This window comes from Schistocerca nitens, chromosome 10 (assembly GCF_023898315.1).
Source record: "Schistocerca nitens isolate TAMUIC-IGC-003100 chromosome 10, iqSchNite1.1, whole genome shotgun sequence".
Lineage (NCBI taxonomy): Eukaryota > Metazoa > Arthropoda > Insecta > Orthoptera > Acrididae > Schistocerca > Schistocerca nitens.
Window position 1 is genome coordinate 218,464,487 of NC_064623.1, and position 23,690 is coordinate 218,488,176.

Consider the following 23,690-nt stretch of genomic DNA (forward strand, 5'->3'; position numbering starts at 1 on the left):
AGACACTTGTTGTCTTATATAAGCGTTGCCGAACGCAGCGCCATATTCCGCTTATTTACATATCTCTGTATTTGAATATGCATGCCTATACTAGTTTTTTGGCGCTTCAGTGTGTAATAATTTTGGCTAATTAGCTCCATGTAACAAGTCTCATTGAGAGGCATCTATTCGATGATTTATAATGTCATATACGGACAAGTGTAATGTTGTACAATATGCGATAAACTCTACAGAGCAACATACACTCCTGGAAATGGAAAAAAGAACACATTGACACCGGTGTGTCAGACCCACCATACTTGCTCCGGACACTGCGAGAGGGCTGTACAAGCAATGATCACACGCACGGCACAGCGGACACACCAGGAACCGCGGTGTTGGCCGTCGAATGGCGCTAGCTGCGCAGCATTTGTGCACCGCCGCCGTCAGTGTCAGCCAGTTTGCCGTGGCATACGGAGCTCCATCGCAGTCTTTAACACTGGTAGCATGCCGCGACAGCGTGGACGTGAACCGTATGTGCAGTTGACGGACTTTGAGCGAGGGCGTATAGTGGGCATGCGGGAGGCCGGGTGGACGTACCGCCGAATTGCTCAACACGTGGGGCGTGAGGTCTCCACAGTACATCGATGTTGTCGCCAGTGGTCGGCGGAAGGTGCACGTGCCCGTCGACCTGGGACCGGACCGCAGCGACGCACGGATGCACGCCAAGACCGTAGGATCCTACGCAGTGCCGTAGGGGACCGCACCGCCACTTCCCAGCAAATTAGGGACACTGTTGCTCCTGGGGTATCGGCGAGGACCATTCGCAACCGTCTCCATGAAGCTGGGCTACGGTCCCGCACACCGTTAGGCCGTCTTCCGCTCACGGCCCAACATCGTGCAGCCCGCCTCCAGTGGTGTCGCGACAGGCGTGAATGGAGGGACGAATGGAGACGTGTCGTCTTCAGCGATGAGAGTCGCTTCTGCCTCGGTGCCAATGATGGTCGTATGCGTGTTTGGCGCCGTGCAGGTGAGCGCCACAATCAGGACTGCATACGACCGAGGCACACAGGGCCAACACCCGGCATCATGGTGTGGGGAGCGATCTCCTACACTGGCCGTACACCACTGGTGATCGTCGAGGGGACACTGAATAGTGCACGGTACATCCAAACCGTCATCGAACCCATCGTTCTACCATTCCTAGACCGGCAAGGGAACTTGCTGTTCCAACAGGACAATGCACGTCCGCATGTATCCCGTGCCACCCAACGTGCTCTAGAAGGTGTAAGTCAACGACCCTGGCCAGCAAGATCTCCGGATCTGTCCCCCATTGAGCATGTTTGGGACTGGATGAAGCGTCGTCTCACGCGGTCTGCACGTCCAGCACGAACGCTGGTCCAACTGAGGCGCCAGGTGGAAATGGCATGGCAAGCCGTTCCACAGGACTACATCCAGCATCTCTACGATCGTCTCCATGGGAGAATAGCAGCCTGCATTGCTGCGAAAGGTGGATATACACTGTACTAGTGCCGACATTGTGCATGCTCTGTTGCCTGTGTCTATGTGCCTGTGGTTCTGTCAGTGTGATCATGTGATATATCTGACCCCAGGAATGTGTCAATAAAGTTTCCCCTTCCTGGGACAATGAATTCACGGTGTTCTTATTTCAATTTCCAGGAGTGTATATTGCGCCGTGATCACACGCTGAGTGGTGGTCGATCAGCTGAAACGACTGAGAAGCAGTGTTTCTCGTCTCCCACTGCCTGTCCAGAGCACGCCCTTACGAGAAGGTATTGCCTTTTCCGAACGGCCTGACACGAAGTCGTTGATCAAGTTCTAAAGTGAGTTTCATTAATTCCATCTCCGAATTCAAAGCACTTTCGAATTCTCTTAACAACGGTCGTAACTCTTCTGAGTTCGTCTCAGCGTTCTCTTATGAGAGCAGCACTGTTCCTAATGCAAGCGAGGAATTGTCTCTTTATTTTCACGTTGCTGACCTCACCTTTGAACCGTCCTCATCAGCAAAAATCTAAAAGTGTAAGTTCCAGGAACCATGGTGGCCTAGAAACGTTACCGTATCTGATGATCCACGTTTCGCGGAATGTAAGGTTTACATGATGGATCAATGGATCCCTCTTTCAGGGAATTTTAGGTTCAGATGATGGATCAGCAGAAATTGTCACGTTTTTTGTCCACCAAGGTCCTCGGATCTTAGCCGTGGCCATTGAGGATAGTTGAAAGGCGAACTCTACAAAGAAAATGTAAGATTCATAGCTCGGATTACACGAAGGGCGTTCAATGAGAAATTTTTCTCAGATCAGGTTGATTTTATTGCGAGTTCAAGTACACCATATTACTCCCACTGCTTTGGCTGCAAAACCCTATTTTTCGGAGTAATCTCCGTTCACTGCGACGGCGTTACACCACCTCACTGGGGTGGCGCGCACGCTCGCAGGGCGCCACCCACCCTGCTGCTCGATGTCGGGGCCGATGTTTGCTGCATCAGTAACTTCCCCGTCACCTGCTTACTGCTTCCCGCCAAGTTTCTCCTTCATTGGGCCGAGCAGATGGAAGTCAGAAGGTGCGATAAGCAGGCTGTGGGGTGGATGAGGAAAGACAGTTCAGTGAAGTGTTGTGAGCTCCTTTCAGGTGTATAGACCTGTGTGAGGCCCTCCGTTGTCAAGGATAAGCAGAAGTTCGTTTGCATTTTTGTGGCGACGAATACGCTTGAAATCGTTTCATCGGTTTCCTGAGGTTAGCTCACAGCATCGGGCAGGGTTGCGAGACCATACTGCGATGCTGACAGGCGCCTAGCCCAACGACTCACTGTACTTTTGTTCACTGCTAGATCTCCGTAGACATTCTGGAAGCGCCTATGAATATTTGTGAAGCTCTAGTTTTGCGTAAAAAGAAACTCAGAGACAACTCTGTGGTAGGAACGTGCCTCCGTTGCACTTGCCATTTTCAGGGCTATCGGAACTATAGGGACTGAAGGGGGAATACAAGTATTCCAAGATGTCCGCAACAAATTCCGTATTCTTTCAACAGAAGAGGGTGTTGCATTACCTATTGAACGCCCCTCATAAATTGTGCTGCTCTCATTAGGGCATGCCAAGACCTCAGAATAGCTACACCATGTATATCTCGTGTAAAGAATACAGTGCTGAAGTTAAGGAAATCCAGCGTCATACTAAGAGGAACCAACAACCTCGCTTGCCGTTAAGCGTCCACCAGTAAGTGTAGGGGGGGGGGGGTGATACTTGTACTGTGCACTGCACATCTTACAGTAGCTCGCAGAGCACAGATGTAGAAGAAGTTTCTGCTCCACTCACTTCATGCCCAGAAATTTGTACTTCGGAAGGTAGCCAGATTGTGTGTGCCGCAGGTTGGCGAGCCTGTACCTGGACAATGAGGAGGCTGGTGACAAAAGCAGCACCAGCAGTGAGTCCAGTGAGAGAGACACGGGCCCTGTCGAGGGTTCCGGTGATGGCGACGGCGAGCTGGGCTCCAGCGGGCACAGCTGGAGTCTGCTGGAGTCCAAAAGCCACCGTCATCCCTACGACGACCGTGACGGCTGGGTGACGCTGGAGGCAGTGCCCTGGGCCGCTGCCAAGGTCGCTAAGTGGAAGCCCAACCCTGGCCGCCGACCACCCTGGGTCACGCTACAGAATAGCTACGGGTGAGATATTGCTGAGCTCTGTCCAATAATAACTAGAACTGGAACACACAACAAAGAACACCACAACGGGTGAGTGACGTTAGTGGTTCGTGACCTAGAGCACAAACCATGTCACCGAGTGGGAACACAACTTGGGGTTGCAGGGACCCTGAATCATGCATGAACCTAGCTACAGATGAGATACTTCGTAATTCCCTCCCATAATAGTAAAAATTGCATTCGATACGGTAATTGCTGAAATAGCAAACCACAAAGACGTGCCTTCGCTATACTATCCTTAAATGCTTGTTCCATTTCGTCTGCAACATTAATCCTAGGTATTTAATAGAGGTGGTAGCTGAGTGGTCAGCGTGACAGACTGTCAATCCTAAGGGCCCGGGTTCAATTCCCGGCTGGGTCGGAGATTTTCTCCGCTCAGGGACTGGGTGTTGTATTGTCCTAATCATCATCATTTCATCCCCATCGACGCGCAGGTCGCCGAAGTGGCGTCAACTCGAAAGACCTGCACCAGGCGAACGGTCTACCCAATGGGAGGCCCTAGCCACACGACATTTCATTTCATTTCAATACAGGTGACTGTGTCAAGCAGTACCTACTGATACTATATTTGAACATTAACTTACATTTTTCTACAGAGTAAGCTGCTATTCGTCACACCATCTTGTATCTTCCTATGGTCACTAAAGGTACACCACAGCATCATCAGGAAACAGCTGTGTGTTGCAGCAGAATTTTTCGATTTATTGCTGCTGATCACCAATGTTTTCTCGTGTTTGTAAAATACTATTTCAGCAATAGTAATTGATAATACACGTTCATTTTTAATTGAGAATAACAGTATAATGTTAAAATGGAAGTTAACTTTCAATTGTGAATAGCTACATTTTTTTCTGGCAAAAAGCCAGTAAAAATAAGGCACACGGACTGCGCGACTAGCTAGCTCAGTGCAGCCGCGGTGGTTTGCAGGGGCCAGCAGAGCAGCCCCCCCCACGATCGCTGGGAGCGGCCTCAGCCGACCTCCGTCTGGCACAGACCCGCCCCGGAGCGCCCCCCGGCTGTGAAGCCGTCCCTGCCGGCAGACCCTTACGAATACCTGGCGCATCACCACGGCGACATCGTCACCGACCAGCGCCCCCTACACCGGCCCCCCTGGGCGCCCCCTCCCGGCAGTGCCGAGATCGGAGAGGGAGGCGGCGGCAGTGTGTACGGCCTCTCCCAACCCCACCACCAGCAGCACGGCCCTGCCAGACCCGGCTACATTTTCCCAGAAGAGCCCTCGGGGCTGGACTCGCTTCACCGGCACCACTACCATCAGCCCCACCACCCTCCCAGCTACCCGGGTGAGGCGGACGGTGAGTGGGTGCTACTGTCCAGCACCAAGGGCTACTCCCTGCCGTCACACCGCCGCCTGCACCAGCGCGCCGTCTCCTTCAGTGCGAGACCTGTCACCTCCAGGTAACCAGCTACAACAGCTCCACATCTTTTGTCTGAATTATTATTTATTTTATGGCCTTTATTGGACCACTCCAGTCAGAAATACAAAGCTGTAAACAAGTTGTTACACAGGGATACAATTTGGCTCAACAATAACTTAATATATTTAGGTAATATAATTATTAGAGTCAATTAGAAAGGTGTTTTGCTCTTCTGTCTGCCCAATATTTCTTCATTCCTTCAGATATTTTCTTTCTTTCTTCATCTGAGACCACTCTTCCTTTACTCCTTTTATTGATTTTCATTTGTAGTCTGGTTTGCGGGTCTTGCAGTATTCTGGTTTTCTCTGTCTTGTTTTTTAGGTCATCTACTGTAATTTGGAGTTCTTTTATATCTTCCTTAATTTCTGTGATCCATTTAATGTCGCTCTTGCTATTCCACAATTTTTGTATTATTTTTTTACTAATTCTGTTTTCTGGAGTTCTCATCAGATGTCCAAAGAATGAGATGCGTTTCTTCCTGATCGTGCTCATGACTGGTTCTATTTTATTAGATACTGTTTCATTTGATGCTATTCTCCAATGTCCATTTATTTTATACTGTTTATTTATACATGTCCTAATTATTCTTGTTTCTATTTTTAGTATTCTGTCAATTTCTGCTGTATCAGTTTTTTTGAAGATAGTTTCAGCTGCATACGTTATTTCTGGTTGTGTAACTGTTTTATAGTGTTTTAATTTTGCATCTATAGATAGGCTTTTTTTGTTGTATGTAGTTTTGGTAATGTAATTTGCCTAGTTCAGTTTTTTTATTCTATTCTGCCACGATGGCTTCTCATTTAGATTGTATATTATTATTTCGCCTAAATATTTAAATTTATCAACAATTTTGATTTCCTGTTCTCCTATTGTAAATTTGTTTGCAAGTGGTGGATCAGTTATCATAATCTCCGTTTTTTCAAATGATATTCTAAGGCCTATTTTCTCTGCTATTTCTTGTAGTGATTTCACCTTTTGTCTGAATTATATCAATTTACCCACATTAATGCTGGATGAGCTCCACTGCTATTGAGAATTACCTATATTTGGTTTCTTTGCTTATAAAAGTCGAGTCTACAGTAGATTCACAAATCCATAAGTTACCTTGTGACTGTTGGTTTGTCTAAGGTTCCAGGTCCATGGCTTCTGATAATGTTTGAGGTCATTTTGTTGTTGTTGTTGTGGTCTTCAGTCCTGAGACTGGTTTGATGCAGCTCTCCATGCTACTCTATCCTGTGCAAGCTTCTTCATCTCCCAGTACCTACTGCAACCTACATCCTTCTGAATCTGCTTAGTGTATTCATCTCTTGGTCTCCCCCTACGATTTTTACCCTCCACACTGCCCTCCAATACTAAATTGGTGATCCCTTGATGCCTCAGAACATGTCCTACCAACCGATCCCTTCTTCTGGTCAAGTTGTACCACAAACTCCTCTTCTCCCCAATCCTATTCAGTACCTCCTCATTAGTTATGTGATCTACCCATCTAATCTTCAGCATTCTTCTGTAGCACCACATTTCGAAAGCTTCTATTCTCTTCTTGTCCAAGGTATTTACCGTCCATGTTTCACTTCCATACATGGCTACACTCCATACAAATACTTTCAGAAATGACTTCCTGACATTTAAATCTATACTCGATGTCAACAAATTTCTCTTCTTCAGAAACGCTTTCCTTGCCATTGCCAGTCTACATTTTATATCCTCTCTACTTCGACCATCATCAGTTATTTTGCTCCCCAAATAGCAAAACTCCTTTACTACTGTAAGTGTCTCATTTCCTAATCTAATACCCTCAGCATCACCCGATTTAATTTGACTACATTCCATTATCCTCGTTTTGCTTTTGTTGATGTTCATCTTATATCCTCCCTTCAAGACACCATCCATTCCGTTCAACTGCTCTTCCAAGTCCTTTGCTGTCTCTGACAGAATTACAATGTCATCGGCGAACCTCAAAGTTTTTATTTCTTCTCCATGGATTTTAATACCTACTCCGAATTTTTCTTTTGTTTCCTTTACTGCTTGCTCAATATACAGATTGAATAACATCGGGGAGAGGCTACAACCCTGTCTTACTCCCTTCCCAACCACTGCTTCCCTTTCATGTCCCTCGACTCTTATAACTGCCATCTGGTTTCTGTACAAATTGTAAATAGCCTTTCGCTCCCTGTATTTTACTCCTGCCACCTTTAGAATTTGAAAGAGAGTATTCCAGTCAACATTGTCAAAAGTTTTCTCTAAGTCTACAAATGCTAGAAACGTAGGTTTGCCTTTCCTTAATCTTCCTTCTAAGATAAGTCGTAAGGTCAGTATTGCCTCACGTGTTCCAGTATTTCTACGGAATCCAAACTGATCTTCCCCGAGGTCGGCTTCTACTAGTTTTTCCATTCGTCTGTAAAGAATTCGTGTTAGTATTTTGCAGCTGTGGCTTATTAAACTGATTGTTCGGTAATTTTCACATCTGTCAACACCTGCTTTCTTTGGGATTGGAATTATTATATTCTTCTTGAAGTCTGAGGGTATTTCGCCTGTTTCATACATCTTGCTCACCAAATGGTAGAGTTTTGTCAGGACTGGCTCTCCCAAGGCCGTCAGTAGTTCCAATGGAATGTTGTCTACTCCTGGGGCCTTGTTTCGACTCAGGTCTTTCAGTGCTCTGTCAAACTCTTCACGCAGTATCGTATCTCCCATTTCATCTTCATCTACATCCTCTTCCATTTCCATAATATTGTCCTCAAGTACATCGCCCTTGTATAGACCCTCTATATACTCCTTCCACCTTTCTGCTTTCCCTTCTTTGCTTAGAACTGGGTTTCCATCTGAGCTCTTGATGTTCATACAAGTGGTTCTCTTATCTCCAAAGGTCTCTTTAATTTTCCTGTAGGCAGTATCTATCTTACCCCTAGTGAGATAAGCCTCTACATCCTTACATTTGTGCTCTAGCCATCCCTGCTTAGCCATTTTGCACTTCCTGTCGATCTCATTTTTGAGACGTTTGTATTCCTTTTTGCCTACTTCATTTACTGCATTTTTATATTTTCTCCTTTCATCAATTAAATTCAATATTTCTTCTGTTACCCAAGGATTTCTACTAGCCCTCGTCTTTTTACCTACTTGATCCTCTGCTGCCTTCACTACTACATCCCTCAAAACTACCCATTCTTCTTCTACTGTATTTCTTTCCCCCATTCCTGTCAATTGTTCCCTTATGCTCTCCCTGAAACCCTCTACAACCTCTGGTTTAGTCAGTTTATCCAGGTCCCATCTCCTTAAATTCCCACCTTTTTGCAGTTTCTTCAGTTTTAATCTACAGGTCATAACCAATAGATTGTGGTCAGAGGCCACATCTGCCCCTGGAAATGTCTTACAATTTAGAACCTGGTTCCTAAATCTCTGTCTTACCATAATATAATCTATCTGATACCTTTTAGTATCTCCAGGGTTCTTCCATGTATACAACCTTCTTTCATGATTCTTAAACCAAGTGTTAGCTATGATTAATTTGTGCTCTGTGCAAAATTCTACCAGGCGGCTTCCTCTTTCATTTCTTAGCCCCAATCCATATTCACCTACTACGTTTCCTTCTCTTCCTTTTCCTACACTCGAATTCCAGTCACCCATGACTATTAAATTTTCGTCTCCCTTCACTATCTGAATAATTTCTTTTATTTCATCATACATTTCTTCAATTTCTTCGTCATCTGCAGAGCTAGTTGGCATATAAACTTGTACTACTGTAGTAGATGTGGGCTTCGTATCTATCTTGGCCACAATAATGCGTTCACTATGCTGTTTGTAGTAGCTTACCCGCGTCCCTATTTTCCTATTCATTATTAAGCCTACTCCTGCATTACCCCTATTTGACTTTGTGTTTATAACCCTGTAGTCACCTGACCAGAAGTCTTGTTCCTCCTGCCACCGAACTTCACTAATTCCCACTATATCTAACTTTAACCTATCCATTTCCCTTTTCAAATTTTCTAACCTACCTGCCCGATTAAGGGATCTGACATTCCACGCTCCGATCCGTAGAACGCCAGGTTTCTTTCTCCTGATAACGACATCCTCTTGAGTAGTCCCCGCCCGGAGATCCGAATGGGGGACTATTTTACCTCCGGAATATTTTACCCAAGAGGACGCCATCATCATTTAATCATACAGTAAAGCTGCATGCCCTCGGGAAAAATTACGGCCGTAGTTTCCCCTTGCTTTCAGCCGTTCGCAGTACCAGCACAGCAAGGCCGTTTTGGTTATTGTTACAAGGCCAGATCAGTCAATCATCCAGACTGTTGCCGTTGCAACTACTGAAAAGGCTGCTGCCCCTCTTCAGGAACCACACGTTTGTCTGGCCTCTCAACAGATACCCCTCCGTTGTGGTTGTACCTACGGTACGGCTATCTGTATCGCTGAGGCACGCAAGCCTCCCCACCAACGGCAAGGTCCATGGTTCATGGGGGGGTCATTTTAAATGGGTGAAAATCAAAGGAAAACTATCCACAACATTAGTTTAGTTCAGCACAAAACAAATACATATTGCTCCACTTCAGTATGGTGTAGCCAGTGTTGCCACCAAACTATTTACATGAATCGAATCTTAAGTATCAGTCTGCCAGTAACTGGCCTAACTCACCGTAACTGTCCTCAACGACTAACCTTCAGTTGATGTGGCTTCTTTTATTGCAGTGCCTCGCGACACCTTCCCATGCCAACAAACAAGCCCCATGTCAGAATTACAAACTGCATTATGTATCAAGTTAAAATTGGTGCAGTTCGCAATGGCGCTGAAGACAAATTTTCAGTATGATTCAGTGGATCTAAATACACCCTAAGACCAAAAAAAAAGAAAAAGATGCACCACAAAGTAATATGTGAATGAAGTGATTTACGTGTACAGACAAACAAATTGTTGCAATTTCAGAAAAGTTGGATGATTTAGACAAAAAAAAAGAGCTTCACAAGCTGAGCATTCATCGACCTCTGACCCTTATGCAAGCAATTATTCGGCTTGGCGTTGTTTGATGGAGTGTTGCATGTTCTCTTGAGGAATACTGAATCAAATCCTGACAATCAGCGTGTTACATTTGTTATTAACTAATTTATTTATTAAAATATAGGTTAATTAAAATATAGATATAATGAAATATAAACATAATATTTATTAAAATATAAATTTATCAAAGTATTAAATGAATAAATAGTGCTTTCGGTTCTAGACGCTTCAGTCTGGAACCGAGTGACCGCTACGGTCGCAAGTTCGAATCCTGCCTCGGGCATGGATGTGTGTGATGTCCTTAGGTTAGTCAGGTTTAACTGGTTCTAAGTTCCAGGGGACTGATGACCTCAGATGTTGTCCCATAGCGCTCAGAGCCATTTGAACCAAATGATAGATATCTAAAAACCCGAGGGATGGGATCTGACGACCTCACTGGCCAAGATAGTGTCTGATAAGCACGAAGATAAGCAGTAGAAACTATCGCCATATGTGGGTACCATTATCTCACTGAAATGTAAGACCAGGCTGGCTTGCCATGAAGGGAAACAAACCGTGGCACTGAATATCGTAGACATAATGTTTCGCCATAATGGTGCAACGGATCACAACCAAAAGCCTCCTGCTGTCAAGAGAAATGCCACGCCATACCACCGCTCCTGATTGTCGTATCATACATCTGGTGACAGGCTGGTATTCTACCGCTGTTCAGGGCATCTCCAAATACTGTACGTCTTCGGCCGGTATCTCACTGACTGGAGTCGAATTGTCTGCAGTGAAGAGTCTCACTTCGAACTGAGCCCCAATGACTGGCTGAACACGCCCTGGACAGCAGTAGGATATCAATCTGAATGGCGCTCGCAATATGGCCCAACAACCAGGAGTCATTTCACTTCATGTCTCGGCCCGTTTGGTTGTCATCCGTGGCCCCCTTACAGCACAGCAGTATGCCAACGGTGTTCTACACCCCGCTTTGTTGCCATTCGTGGCAAGCCATCGGGAGCTCACCTTTCAGCAAGATAATGCCTGCCTGCACATGGTCTCTACAGGGCTTGTCAAACCCTTGCTTGGCCAGCAAAGTCGCCGAATCTCTCCCAGATTCAGACTGTTTGAAGCATTATGGGCAGGGCCCTCTGACCAACTCGGAATTTTGATGAGCTCAAGTGCCAGTTGGACAGTATTTGGCATGATATCCCTCTGGAGCACATCCAACAACTCTGTCAATGAATTCCAAGCAGAATAACTGCTTCCATCACGAACATAGGGGAAAATTATTCATTTTTTCTGACACTGCAATCATTTGTACATCTGTACATGTATGTCACATCTTCAGATCTCCCTCCCATTCGGATAATTTCTTCATGGTACGTCGTTTTTTGTGTTAGAGAGTATGTATGTATGTAATTTATGTATGCATACGAATTCAGGGACCCTCATGGACTGCCAGATCTGTTCGTATGCAATTCATACACTGAAGAGCCAAAGAAACTGGTACACCATCCTAATACCGTGTAAGGCCCCTGCGAGCATGCAGAAGTACCACAACATGAAGTGGCGTGGACTCGACTAATATCTGAAGTAGTGCTGGAGGGAACTGACGCCGTGAATCGTGCAGAGCTATCTATAAATGCATAAGAGTACGAGAGGGTGGAGATCTCTTCTGAACGCCACGTTGCAAGACATCCCAGATGTGCCCAATAATGTTCATGCCTGGGGAGTTTGGTGGCCAACAGAAATGTTTAGACTCAGAAGAGTGTTCCTGGAGCCACTTTGTGGAAATTCTGGATGTGTGGGGTGTCGCATTGTCCTGCTGGAATCGCCCAATCCCGTCGGAATGCACAATGGACATGAATGGATAGAATTGATCAGACAGGATGCTTTCATAAGTGTCACATGTCATATCTCGACGTGACCCATATCACTCCAACTGCACACTCCCCACACCATTTCAGAGCCTCCACCAGCTTCAACAGTCCCCTACTGATATGCAGGGTTCATGGACTCATGAGGATGTCTCCATACCCATACACGTCCATCCACTATTTAAAACGAGACTCGTTCCACCAGGCAACATGTTTCCAGTCATTTCCAGTCCAGTGTCGGTGTTGATGGGCTCAGGCAAGGCGTAAAGCTTTGTGTCATGCAGTCATGAAGGGTACACGAGTGGACCTTTGGCTCCGAAAGCCCGTACCGACGATGTTTCGTCGAATGATTCGCATGCTTACACTTGTTGATGCCCCAGCTTTGAAATCTGCAGCGATTTGCGAGAGGGTTGCACGTCTGCCATGTTGAACGATTCTCTTCAGTCGTCGTTGGTGCCATTCTTGCAGGATCTTTTTCCGGCCGCAGCGATATGGGAAATTTGGTGTTTTATCGGACTCCTGATATTCAGAGGACACCTTTGAAATGGTCATACAGGAAAATCATCACTTTATCGCTACCTCTGAGATGTTTCGCCCCATCGCTCGTGCGTCGATTACATCACTTTCCAACTCACTTAACTCTTGTTAACCTGCCATTGTAGCAGCAGTAACCGATCTAACAACTACAATAGACACTTGTTGTCTTATATAGGCGTTGCCGACAGCAGCGCCGTATTCTCCATGTTTACATATCTCTGTATTTGAATACGCATGCCTGTACCAATTTCTTTTGTGCTTCAGTGTATTTACAATATATTAACTGAATGGGTTCGTATAGCTAGTACGTTTCCCGAGTTGTCTACTAACTTTTAATTAATAGTTACCTGCTCTTTAACTTCTGGCTCCTTTCTCTCGCCCTGACAAGCACAGTACAAACACTTTCATGTTTACTGATGCAGCACGTCGTTTATAATTTGGTCAAGTAATCTTTTGCTGTACATCATAAGTAAAGCACATGTAACGTCAAGTTATGGTTTTCTTACACATTCCAAAACTAATTCTTCTGCATGTACTATAATGAGTCACACTAGTTTTTTTTTATTTAGATGTAAGTAGTGATACCACACATTTTACACACAATCAACACGTGGTCCAGTCACATTGTGTCCGCCTCTCAAAAGTGTGAATAATCACCTTTCGCTGTGTGGACGTGGAAAGAGGTTGTGAAATGTATCGACACGGATGTGGAGCCATTCCAATTTCATTGTCGCGGCCAGCTGCAATAGGTTTCTCGCTAGAGGGTACAAGACGGAATAGTTGGATGGAGGTGGTCCAGCAGATTCTAGATTGAGTTTAAATTCGAATAGTTTGGTGGTCGGGGAATTAGTGTGAATTCATCTTGAAGCCCTTTGAACCACACACGTACCTTGCAGGGCCATGTGACTTGTTGTATTGGTCCATGGGTAGATGCCATTGTGCCGAAGAAAGACGAATTGCATGTAGGGGCTCACATTGTCCACAAGGACATGTGCATATTTGTGTTCCTCCATTGTGCCTTTCAGAATTACGATGGTTCCAATGGTTCAAATGGCTCTGAGCACTGTGGGACTTAAACATCTGAGGTCATCAGTCCCCTAGAACTTAGAACTACCTAAACCGAACCAACCTAAGGACGTCACACACATCCATACCCGAGGCAAGATTCGAACCTGCGACCGTAGCGGTCGCGCGGTTCCAGATTGAAGCGCCTAGAATCGCTCGGCCACACCGGCCGGCAGAATTACGAGATCACCCGGGGAATGCCACGTAAACATCCCCCAGACCATAGTGCTCCCTCCTTCGACCCAGACCCTTTGCTTTGAGATGTTCCACGCCGTACATGCCAACTGCCTTCTGCCCAGTGGAGCATAAAATGCTTTTCATCTAAAAAGCCCGTCTGTCGCCACTCTGAAGACATCCACTTGTGATATTGACGTGCAAATTGCAGTCTCTGTTGCTGGTGATCAGCTTTGGCACATGAACCAGGTGCCTGCGGAGGAGGCCCGCACACAGCAGCGTCCACTGTGTGGTCACTGAGGAGACACTGTTAGTAGCCCTCGGTTGATCTGGGCAGTGTGTTGCTCAATAGTTGCATGTCCGTTCACCCACACACATTTCTGCAGCCAACATTGAGCCTGTCATCTATGGTCCGTGGTGCAGCACGATTGCCTTGGTGCCAGTCTTGGATCGGCTTTATATGCCCGTTTCGCCATGTGTAGTATACTTTAAGCACAGCAGCATGCTAACTTAGACGTATTGGAACTGCTTCCAACCTTGACCCAAAAGCCAATGATCATGCCCTTTTGAACTTCAGACAAATCGCATCGTTTCCGCATTACGACGTCCTCCTGCCGCCCCCCTCCCCCCCCCCCCTCCACCGCTAACTCTGCCATCTGCCGGCTGCGAGTGGTTATTACATGCTGACAACGGACATAGGTGGTGCGCACGTTCTCCGATTGAGCCGTGTACGTTGACACAATGTAATAGCATTTTAGAATGAATAAAACGAGAAGTAAATGGCTTATATTATACATAGTTATTAAATTGTCACGTTGCTATTAATGATTATTTGTTTATGTTCAGTCTGTGTGCGAACAGTCGAACTTTTGCAGATCTTCCTGCATGGCACTACAACTTTTAAGCATTGCGACTTTAGCATGTACAACAGCACCATCCTTTAACAGGCTCATGGAGCTCCTGGCGTTATCCACTAGGTATTTAGTGACGAACCACTTTCGTTTCTTTTTTTTATTTTTAACACACACAAAAAATGGCTCTGAGCACTATGGGACTTCTGAGGTCATCAGTCCCCTAGAACTTAGAACTACTTAAACCTAACTAACCTAAGGACATCACACACATCCATGCCCGAGGCAGGATTCGAACCCCCAGACTGAAGCGCCTAGAACCGCTCGGCCACACGGCCGGCTAACAAACACACTCTTAGTACAGTGTGGACTGTGTATTTTTATACTTAGTCCCCGCACGCTTTATTTACTGCAGAGGACGAGAAAATACAAAGGAAAAAGTAACGATTTTAGTGCAGCCAATCGCAGCTCTTATTGTAACTTTACATAATTGAAATTCCGCTGAGACAACAGCTGCTGAGATGCACTCCATTCGGTTCTAGTTTGTAGTTGCAATGAAAAGATACAATATTTCTTTTTATAGCAATGGAAATTACAGGATACAAACTATACGCAAAACACACACACACCACTGAGTCGCAGATGAATGGAGCGTGGAGCATAGACAAATGAGTACATGGCTATTATATAATCATACTAGGTTATGAGCTCCAAATCATCTTCCAGGCTACGAATGCACACATAGTTATCCACGGAGTGGAAAGTAATAAACGAGGGAAGAAAGAGACAAAGGACACCATTTTTAATCCCAGATCTGTCCTACCGTGACACGATGTACACTAAATGATTGTAAGTATCCGTACAGCCATATGTACTGCAGAGTTGACCTCTAGATGTCACGAGAGGACGGGTATTGTGTTCTCAGTGGAGAATGTTCCCTGCCATCATGCGTGGTACAAGCAGTGAACTATGTAGCTGGCGGTGTTACGGTATGGGGACGTCTTTCAGTGGCCGAGCGGTTCTAGGCACTACAGTCTGGAACTGCGCAACTGCTACGGTCCCAGGTTCGAATGTTGGCTCGAGCATGGATGTGTGTGATGTCCTTAGGTTAGTTAGGTTTAAGTAGTTCTAAGTTCTAGGGGACTGATGATCTCAGAAGTTAAGTCCCACAGTGCTCAGAACCATTTGAACCAATTTGATGTTTTTCACAGTTAGGCTCTGGCACCAGTATTGAGCTTAAGAAAACATAAAGTGCATAATGATATGTACAAATCTTACAGCACTGTGTACTGTGTACAGTATAGAAAAAGTTCAGTGCTGCAGTCACCACAGATGCCTACTGCAGTGGCAACACGGCAGACAGACCAGCGATGCGGGTTGCTGACTAAGCTGCGAAGTCTGGCCGACGCAAGAGTGTTTACAAACAAGTACCACAGTTGACAACAAACACGTAGGTGTGACCAACGTCCATCAGAGGGCATCAACCAGCAACAAAGGAACGGGGCACGACGATCAACGAATTATTTCCTGGCGATCAAGTGTGCACAAATAGTCCTGAAAATACTCTCCCGCCCGAGGCTAGATAAGCCAGCACCCAGCCATTCGGTGGGCACTTCTCGACTCGGCGGGTGCGGTGAAGATCGGCCGGTCCAGCAGTGTGCCAACTCGACCAACCTCTCTTCCGCAACAGCTGGGTCCGCAGCTTGTGATCTAGTGCCTAGCGTTGCTGCCTCTGGGTCACGGGGTCCCGCGTTCGATTCCCGGCTGGGTTGGGGATTTTCTCTGCACGGGGACTGGGTGTTTGTGTTGTCCTCATCATTTCGTCGTCATCCGTCACGTGGCTAAACTGGACTGAGTAAAGAAATTGGAATGTGTGAAAAACTGGGACATTGCACGGGCGCTGATGACCGCGCAGTTGAGTGCCCAACAAAACCAAACATCATCATCATCATCTGCAACGATTGGGATACGTCGCTCTCGTCAGGTTACGCTATCTACTAGCTGCTAACAGCCGACTTCAACGTGGAACAGTTGTACAGGTATAAAGTCGAGGGGAAGTCTGATTGTAGGAATTAGTTGTTATTTGCTTGTTCTGCAGAAGGGATCCTTATTGTTTTGTTGATTTTGAAGAGAGTTTTACTGTTGGTAGTTTATTCTAGTTTCCTTAGTAAATAAGTTGGCAAAGCGAGTTGGTTCTTGCTCTGTAGATTTAGCATTCAGAGACAATGATTGTTGGAGACGATGACTATTTGTATGAGCATGACAATCTTGTCATAAAGCAACATCTGCAAGTCACTGGTCTGGGGACAATAACATTCCTGAAACGGACTGGTCTGCCCAGAGTCTGGACCAAACTCAGTGGAACACCTTTGGGATGAGCTAGGACACGACATCGATACAGTCTCCAGCGTCCAACATCACTATCTCCTCTGTTTTCCACTCTTGAGGAAGAATGGATAGTCATCCTCATCAATCAGGCATTTCATTGAAAGTTTCCCCATCAGAGTTCAAGCCCTCATAAATACAAAGGGTGGATACACCCCATATTGTTGTCCAGTAATAGGTATCTGGATATTTTTGATCATATAGCATAATTTATTGCTGGGCACAATCATACCACTTTCAAAACGAAATTGTCAGGTTCAATCATTGGTGGTAATTTTAGTTTAAAATTGGATTGATTGCGTGGGACAGTGCATTATTTTCAAAACAAGCAATCACTGTGAGTGTCCAGTTCGACTGGAGCGTCACTCTTTCCAGACCCACAGAGGAAAGTGCCTTAAACTGGATTCCCCTCACCCCTCAGACGGCCTCCCTGGTCTCTTGTCTCTGCATTCTCATGAACTCTAGTGGGACAAAGTGCAAACAGTAGTTTAGGCTTCTACCACTGTGTAGCAGGGTGCACAATTCGCCCACTTCACTTGTCTCTTATCAGTTTTCCACTACATGTTCTGACAGTGGAAAAAATTTGTTCCACTTTGCTACATTTAAGGTTAATGTTTATGATTAACCCGTTTAATTTAGACGTTTGGTTCAAACTTTATTGGGTTATAGTCACATAAACTGGACTCCCTTCAGTTCCTTGAACTGAAACTCATAATTTTTCATGTTCCAAGTCTGGCGATATTAGAACACACTTATTCTCTAGGAAGACTCCTGCGGATTCTGAGAAGACTATGGGGAAGGTTGATCAAATGAAGCGTGATCCATCCAAAATAGTTGAAGCCACTGATGCAGTTCAGAAAAAGAAAATGGATCGGAAGGGGGCCAGTGAACGGTTTCATGTTCCAAAAGCAACACTTATGGGGCTGTCCAATATAAAGAATGGTACACCTAAGGAAGCAACAAAAACAAAATGAGACATACATGAGAGTGGGTAAAGATTTTGAAGATGCGCTGGTTTAGAGCTGTCTTGCTAAGAGAGACCCTTCCTTTGGGCTTACTGGTAATGACTTAAGAAGAACAGCAGTGATAAATTATACCGACTGATCTTTAACAGACGAAATTCCTGGGAAAAGTGGTTCTGGCTTTTTCTTAAATGATACAAAAGTAAACTGTCAGAAGGGACATCCTACAGCAGGGCCCTTGGCTTCAGCAAAGAAAACACAGACAAATTTTATAAATATCTGGAAAATATTATACACACATCAAAAAAATTTTGCATCACCTCAATTCCGAGAGTTCCGGGACCTGTACAGAAAATTGGAATAGATATCAACATAAACATCATTTACGTCCTTTTTATTGCTCATGAAAACCACACTTTGCATGTTGTACCACCATACAGCAAGACCAACAGTGGTGGTGGTCCGGATTGATGTACACACAGGTACCTCTAATACCCAGCGGCACGTCCTCATGCATTGATGCATGCCTGTATTCGTCGTGGCATACTATCCACAAGTTCATCAAGGCACTGTTGGTCAAGATTGTCAGACTCCTCAAAGGCGATTTGGCGTAGATCCCTCAGAGTACTTGCTGGGTCAGGTCGTCCATAAACAGCCCTTTTCAATATATCCCAGGCTTTTTTGATAGGGTTCATGTCTGGAGAACTATGTTGTTATCCTGAAGGAAGTCATTTACAAGATGTGCACGATGGGGGCGCGAATTGTCGTCCATGAAGACGAATACCTCGCCAATATGCTGCTGATATGGTTGCACTATCGGTCGGAGCATGGCATTCACGTATCGCACAGCCGTTCACAGCGCCTTCCATAACCACCAGCAGCGTACGTTGGCCCCACATAACGCCACCCCAAAACAGTGTGTCTAAGGCGTTCAGCCTGACCGGGTTGCCTCCAAACACGTCTCTGACGATTGTCTGAGTAAAGCCATATGCGACACTCATCAGTGAAGAGCACGTGATGCCAATCCTGAGCGGTCCATTCAGCTCGTTGTTGGGCCAATCTGTACCATGCTGCACAGTGTGGTGGTTGCAAAGATGGACCTCGCCATGGACGTCGGGAGTGAAGTTGTACATCATGCAGCTTACTGCACACAGTTTGTATCGTAACACGACGTCCTGAGGCTGCACGAAAAGCATTATTCAACATGGTGGCATTACTGTGAGGTTCCTCCGAGCCATAATCCGTAGGTAGCGTTCATCCACTTCAGTAGTAGCCCTTGGGCAGCCTGAGCGAGGCATGTGGTCGACAGTTCCTGTGTATCTCCTCCATGTCCGAACAACATCAATTTGAAACTTCCTGGCAGATTAAAACTGTGTGCCGAACCGAGACTCGAACTCGGGAGCTCTGCCTTTCGCGGGCAAGTGCTCTGCCAACTGAGCTACCCAAGCACGACTCACGCCCCGTCCTCACAGCCTTACTTCTGCCAGTACCTCGTCTCCTACCTTCCAAACTTCGCAGAAGCTCTCCTGCGAACCTTGCAGAACTAGCACTCCTGGCTTAGCCACAGCCTGGGGGATGTTTCTAGAATGAGATTTTCACTCTGCAGTGGAGTGTGCGCTGATATGAAACTTCCTGGCAGATTACAACTGTGCTGGACCTAGACTCGAACTCGGTAGAGCTTCTGTAAAGTTTGGAAGGTAGGAGACGAGGTACTGGCAGAAGTAAAGCTGTGAGGACGGGGCGTGAGTCGTGCTTGGGTAGCTCAGTTGGCAGAGCACTTGCCCGCGAAAGGCAAAGGTCCCGAAATCGAGTCTCGGTCCGGCACACAGTTTTCATCTGCCAGGAAGTTTCATATGAGCGCACACTCCGCTGCAGAGTGAAAATCTCATTCTGGAAACATCAATTTGGTTCACTCCGAGAGCCCTTCCTGACACAAAGTGTGGACGTGATCGAACAGCGGTATTGACCATCTAGGCATGGTTGAATTACAGATGACTGGAACTGATCGGCTGTCGGCCCTCCTCCGTCTAATAGGCGCTGCTCGTGCATGGTTGTTAACATCTTTGGGTGTGTTTAGTGACATCTGTGAACAGTCTAAGGGACTGTGTCTGCAATACAATATCCCCAGTCAACGTCTATCTTCAGGAGTTCTGGGAACCGGGCTGATGCAAAACTTTTTTTGATGTGTGCATTACACATTGAAACTAGATTGTGTTTTGTCTGATTTAATCGCTTACTCTAATTTCTTTCAACGTTATTTTATTTTGATAAGGGATCAGATTTTGGTAGCTACTGGTAAGTGTAAGTTTTATTCATAGTAATAACTGGCTGTTTCCTGTGGCTGTGACTGAGCGAGGTGGCGTAGTGATTAGCACATTGGACTCAGGGGAGGATGACGGTTCAAATCCGCACCCAGGCATCCTGGTACAGGTTTTCCGTGATTTCCCTAAATCACTACAGGCAAGTTGCCAGGGTGGTTGCTTTGAAAGGGAAAGACTGACTTCCTTCAACGCCCTTCCCTAATCCCATGTGACTGATGACGTCACTGTTTGGTCCCCTGCCCCAACGAACCAACCAAGCTGTTATCGCATGCCAGTAGTGTTGTTACGACGAGTGATGGTACGTCAGCAAGCTACTGTAGGTTCAATATCATCAGCAGCCCTCACATGTCTGCCTGTTTGGGTAATGCAAGCATATTTCATGTTCTGCTCCACTCTCTCCCACCTCCAAACCTGTCCCAACACACGGTGCACCAGAATGCGAAGCATTGCTGCCGACCAGTGCATACAGAGGGGGAGGGGCAGTAGCGCGCCTCTATGTATCTTGCTATTGAAGCAGTTACACATTATACAATGTAGCACATATCAACCAACAAAAGCATTTTCACAAACACGATCAAGAGTCAAAGAATAAATAGCTTTTTCAAAGAGTAAATATATTTCCGTAATTCGCGTAATATTCTTCAAAACAATACGTATCTAGTACTACACATTGTCTAAAGCAGTCTTTATTGTTCCTCAAGGTTCAAGCTATGTCCTTACCGACTTTCATTGAAACCGGTTGAATGGGTTAGTAATAATAAATTTAAACGTCATGCATGATGCAGCCGTTTTTCACGCATCCCCTGTTTATGACATCTTACACTGTGTCCTGACCTGTGTCGTACAATGATATAATTTTGCAGATACATTCAGTGGTGTATGGGAAGACTGTCCGCAAAACGTATGACAAATACAATTAGTAGTAGAGAAATTATAAATTAAAACTTCATGGATGATGCGAAAATTAACAGCAGAAATGTAGTAAGCGATAACCTTTTTTTTTTCCTTTCGTCTTTTTTTGAAGGGTGTAAGCCACAAAAAATCTCTCCAAGATTTGAAATTATGTCTAATTTTCTTTGCAAGTCACTGAGTGCTCTAACTGGATTAATAAAATCTGGGTATTCTCGCTTTGTAGCCTAAATTTCTTTTTCACCCCCGTCCCCTTTGAAAGGTTAGTAGTTCTTACCCCCACACCGACTCTTTTCAGACACTAAATGCTTTGCGTACGAAGTTTAGTTGAAATTGGTACAATGGTTTTGGAGGAGATGTGAAACATAAATACATACATATAGTTTCATAATATGTACGGCTATCCTTTGTGTCGTGGTGCGATTTTGATGAAATAAAACTTGTACAGTGTCCCAAACTATGCTCAAGGTACCTGTGAAAAACCCATGAAAATTCGTGTAGCAGTTTTAGAAATTAGAGTGTTCAGACAGACAGACGGACAGACCAGAACGCTTAAAAGTTTAAACCACGATATTTTTTTTTTCGTGGTACGAGTTTGATGAAGTAAACCCTACACTCTGCAGCAAACTACGCTTGAGCTACCTGCGAAAATTCTATGAAAATTCGTCTTGTAGTTTTGGAGATTAACGAGTTCAAATACAAGAAGACAAGACAGTATTACATACTTATTATTAGTAATGGATAGTAAAACGTAAGTGGTGCATAACATTATATAGTAAATACTACAGACATTTAAAAAATATTTTTTTTTTATTTTGTCAGAAACGAAATGTGGATCCGATTCTGGCTTTGGTTGGTCGGTTTGTAGAATAAAGGAAATAAACTCCCTTCTGGTTTCGGGTCCTGTCCTCCACGTTTCGCTGGCTTTATTTCTGTAGCTGCAGTCTCTGCCCAGCAAGTGTGTGTGTGTGTGTGTGACCCGCAGGAGGTCGGTGCGGCTGACGGTGCTGCCTGCGCAGAACGGCACGACCAACACGTCGACGTCGCACGGCGGCCTGCTCGAGGTGCACAGCTCCTTCAACAGCGTCGAGCAGGACGTGCACGACCGCGAACACGACCAACAGGTAAGCCGCGATCGCCGATAACACTTACACTGTCCAGTCTCGTTAATGTGACCACCAGTGAAATGCCCGAATAACCGCCTTCTGCAGCGCAGACCGCCGCGATACGTGCAGGAGCTGGCCAGGGTGGTCGAGCGGTTCTAGGCGCTTCAGTCTGGAACCGCGCGACCGCTACGGTCGCAGGTTCGAATCCTGCTTCGGGCTTGGATGTGTGTGTTGCCCTCAAGTTAGTTAGGTTTAAGTAGTTCTAAGTTCTAGGGGACGGATGACCTCAGATGTTAAGTCCCATAGTGGTCAGAGCCAGCCTGCAGGAAGAGGGTCAGTGAGGCTCTGCATGATACTGACACGGATGTGAAGCCACGCGAACTCCAGCGCCGCGCTACGTTTCTCGGTTAAGGATCCGTGGAGCGAACAGGGTGCTCGCACGGTTTCTCGATTGGGTATAAATCTGTGGCATTTGGTAGCCAGGGGAGCACTGCCAACTCACCCTGGTGGTCTTCGAACCACGCACATACACTGAAAGCTGTGTGACGTGCTGTGTTGTCCTGCTGATAGATGCCATCGTGACGAGGAGAAAAGAACTGCACGTAGGGGAGACCACAGTCCCCAAGGACAGATGCATACTTGTATTGATTCATTGTTCCTTCCAGAATGCCGTCTAGCCTGGGCCCTACCAACGATTGTTTCCCGGTGTCCCCTTTCAGACGTTTCATGTCAAACGTGCCAAGAGCCATCTTTTCGATGCAACCTGTCGCCACTCATTGGATGTACAGTTGCGCTACTGGCGTGCAAATTCCAACCTGCTTCGCTGATGACACCAGTCAGCACGGGTAGATGAACTGTGGACCAGCTGTGGAGGCCCACATACACCAATGTTCACAGAACGGTCACTGAGAAGGCACTGTAGGCAGCCTCGTGGTTCATTTGGGCGGTCAGATGCTCAACAATTGCACATCTATGCACGTATAGACATCTTCACAGCCGTTATTCACCTCTCTTATACAGTGTGTTACAAAAGGGTACGGCCAAACTTACAGCAAACATTCCTGATACACAAATAAAGAAAAGATGTTATGTGGACATGTGTCCGGAAACGCTTAATTTCCATGTTAGGGCTCATTTCAGTTTCGTCAGTATGTACTGTGCTTCCTCGATTCACCGCCAGTTGGCCCAATTGAAGGAAGGTAATGTTGACTTCGGTGCTTGTGTTGACATGCGACACATTGCTCTACGGTACTAGCATCAAGCACGTCACTACGTAGCATCAACAGGTTAGTGTTCATCACGAACGTGGTTTTGAAGTCAGCGCAAAGTTTACAAATGCGGAGTTGGCAGATGCCCATTTGATGTATGGATTAGAAGGGGCAATAGTCGTGG

The 23,690-nt window shown here is 45.8% G+C and overlaps 1 protein-coding gene across 1 annotated transcript in view; it reads left to right on the plus strand.

Annotated features, from left to right (window-relative positions):
* LOC126210014 (uncharacterized) overlaps positions 1 to 23,690 on the plus strand; it is a 146,973-nt gene that overhangs the window by 84,747 nt on the left and 38,536 nt on the right. The window contains exons 5-8 of the mRNA XM_049939119.1: positions 3,368 to 3,427; positions 3,494 to 3,661; positions 4,628 to 5,116; positions 22,178 to 22,316. Of these exons, the coding sequence (XP_049795076.1) occupies positions 3,368 to 3,427; positions 3,494 to 3,661; positions 4,628 to 5,116; positions 22,178 to 22,316 (856 nt within the window). The remainder of the gene's footprint in view (positions 1 to 3,367; positions 3,428 to 3,493; positions 3,662 to 4,627; positions 5,117 to 22,177; positions 22,317 to 23,690) is intronic.